Raw genomic sequence first — 2,751 nt, forward strand, 5'->3', positions numbered from 1 at the left:
ATTGTTGTAAAAATGTATTATTTCATTGAATTTTCAGAATAATGCCTTGAGGTTGATCTCATTAATATTTTCATTCTGCAGGTAAAATAAACAAGGTTCAGGGAAGTTAGTCTGGGACCGATGCTGCCTAAGTAGTAAATGGTAGGGCTGATATGCACTTCTTCCCAATCCCAAGCTCTATATCTGATGCTGCCTTCCCCTCAGAATTGCCTTTGCTGGTTGTACATTTCTCTACTTCTCCAGCTGTCCTGAGACCGTTAATGTGCATTTTCCTCTCAGTTACCTCACTGTGAAACCTGCCTAAGTTTGCACCAACAAAGACAATGAGTAATTATAAATTGCTTCACATTCAATTTGATTTAGATTCAATTTAGACCATTGAACTTGAGAACAACTCTCCTGAGCCAGAAGAGAGGCTTGACTATTAACACTTGTGTGTATATGAATAAATGACTTAATCTTGTGAGCCTCACAAATTAAATAAATGCAATAACTAATCAACTTCATTATATTGTTGAGAGGAATCAATATACATACAAATTGCCTAGAGCAGTTCCCAGTATGTGAGCAACATAAATATATAAGTTTTACTGGATTAGGGAAAACGGAATTGGCAGAAAAATTAGTTCCAGATGCGTCATCTTGGACACATCATTAAATATACTACATAGCAGTTTATAAATTTATAAAATGGAAACATTGGGATATTATTTATAAAGATCCCCTGGATTCAACAGATTGCAACTGTGTAGATAATTCATTAAAGATTGTTATTAAGCCTATGCTTTAGATCTATAGAATTTTGAAGTATGAATTGTTGCTCTAATTACATAATGCATATAGTATTTATACATTTCTAAATCTCTTTTTTGTTTATCACTCTATTGCTTTATTTCTTATTGCTATAGGACATCTTATGATTCCTGATAATACCGATGGAGAATTGTACAGAAATGACAAAGTTCATACTTCTAGGACTAACTAATGCCCCAGAACTACAGGTCCCCCTCTTTATCTTGTTCACCTTCGTCTACCTCCTCACTCTGTGTGGGAACGTGGGGATGTTGATGCTGATCCTGATGGACTCTTATCTCCACACCCCCATGTACTTTTTCCTCAGTAACCTGTCTCTGGTGGATTTTGGATACTCCTTAACTGTCACTCCCAAGGTCATGGCTGGGTTCCTTAGAGAAGACAAGGTCATCTCCTACAACGCATGTGCTGTTCAGATGTTCTTCTTTGTAGCCTTGGCCACTGTGGAAAATTACTTGTTGGCCTCAATGGCCTATGACCGCTATGCAGCAGTGTGCAAACCCCTACACTACACCACCACCATGACGGCCAGTGTATGTGCTCGTCTGGCCCTAGGCTCATATGTCTGTGGCTTCCTAAATGCCTCATTCCACATTGGGGGCATATTCAGTCTCTCTTTCTGTAAGTCCAAAGAAGTCCATCACTTTTTCTGTGATGTTCCAGCAGTAATGGCTCTGTCTTGCTCTGATAAACACATTAGTGAGGCGATTCTGGTTTTTATGTCAAGCTTTAATATCTTTTTTGCTCTTCTAGTTATCTTTATCTCCTACTTGTTCATATTCATCACCATCTTGAAGAGGCATTCAGCTAAGGGACACCAAAAAGCATTATCTACCTGTGCCTCTCATTTCACTGCAGTCTCCATCTTCTATGGGACAGTCATCTTCATGTACTTGCAGCCCAGCTCCAGCCACTCCATGGACACAGACAAAATGGCATCCGTGTTCTACGCTATGATCATCCCCATGCTGAACCCTGTGGTCTACAGCCTGAGGAACAGAGAAGTCAAGAATGCATTCAAGAAAGTGTTGAGAAGGCAAAAATTTCTATAAGATTGGAATTTTAACACTGTTGTATACACAAAAATGTTTCACTCATCTCAGACCTTCCTCACGCAATGAGTTACACTTGAAACCCCACAATACATTTAAGTTCATGAGGTGATAGTCTTACCTCTTTAGAAGTCAATTATGTAATAAAAATAAAACCTTCTCAGAAATGTAACACCTGAACGAGGAAGGCTAAAGGGAAATGTTAGGATTTTTGGAACTTGCTGGTCAAACCTTACTAATGACATTTGGTTCACTCACTTGTTCCACTTGCATTTTCTCTACCACATTCCAATGCAAACATACTTGTTAAACAGGGACACCAACAAGCCCACAAAAATGTACATGTTTATGCCCTTGTGGGCACATAGGCATTAGAAGGAGAAATTTACTCAGAAGTAAGTGGAGTGTGGCTAGTTTTTATATAAAGGACTTAAGTAATTAATTTAGTATTATAGTATAAATTTATTTTTGAATAGACTTTTTAAGAATAGTTTTATGTTCACATTAAAATGGAGAAGTAAGTACAGAGATTTCCCATATACCTTCTGCCCTCACATACGTATACCCTCCCTCATTGTCGATATCCTCCAACAGAGTGCTACATTTTTTTACAGTTGATGAACCTACATTGACACATCATTATCATCCCAAGACCATAGTTTACATTAGGATTCACTCTTGCTGTTGTCCCTTCTATGGATTTGGACAAATGTATAATGACATGTATTTATCATTATAGTATCATATTGAGTAGTTTCACTGCTCTAAAGCTCTTCTATGCTCTACTTATTCATTCTTCCTTCTTCCCTTACCCCTGACAACTACTGATCTTTTTCTGTCTCCACAGTTTTGCTTTCTCCAGAATGTCAGATAGTTGAAATCATAT

General features: G+C 37.8%; 1 protein-coding gene across 1 annotated transcript; it reads left to right on the top strand.

The window, feature by feature from the left end:
* Positions 1-890: 890 nt before the first annotated feature.
* LOC112606933 (olfactory receptor 5B2) lies at positions 891-1,923 on the top strand. The gene has a single exon (XM_025357905.1). The coding sequence runs from the start codon at positions 936-938 to the stop codon at positions 1,863-1,865; it is 930 nt and encodes a 309-aa protein (XP_025213690.1). The 5' UTR covers positions 891-935; the 3' UTR covers positions 1,866-1,923.
* The last annotated feature ends 828 nt before the right edge of the window (positions 1,924-2,751 follow it).

Source organism: Theropithecus gelada, chromosome 14, assembly GCF_003255815.1.
Source record: "Theropithecus gelada isolate Dixy chromosome 14, Tgel_1.0, whole genome shotgun sequence".
Lineage (NCBI taxonomy): Eukaryota > Metazoa > Chordata > Mammalia > Primates > Cercopithecidae > Theropithecus > Theropithecus gelada.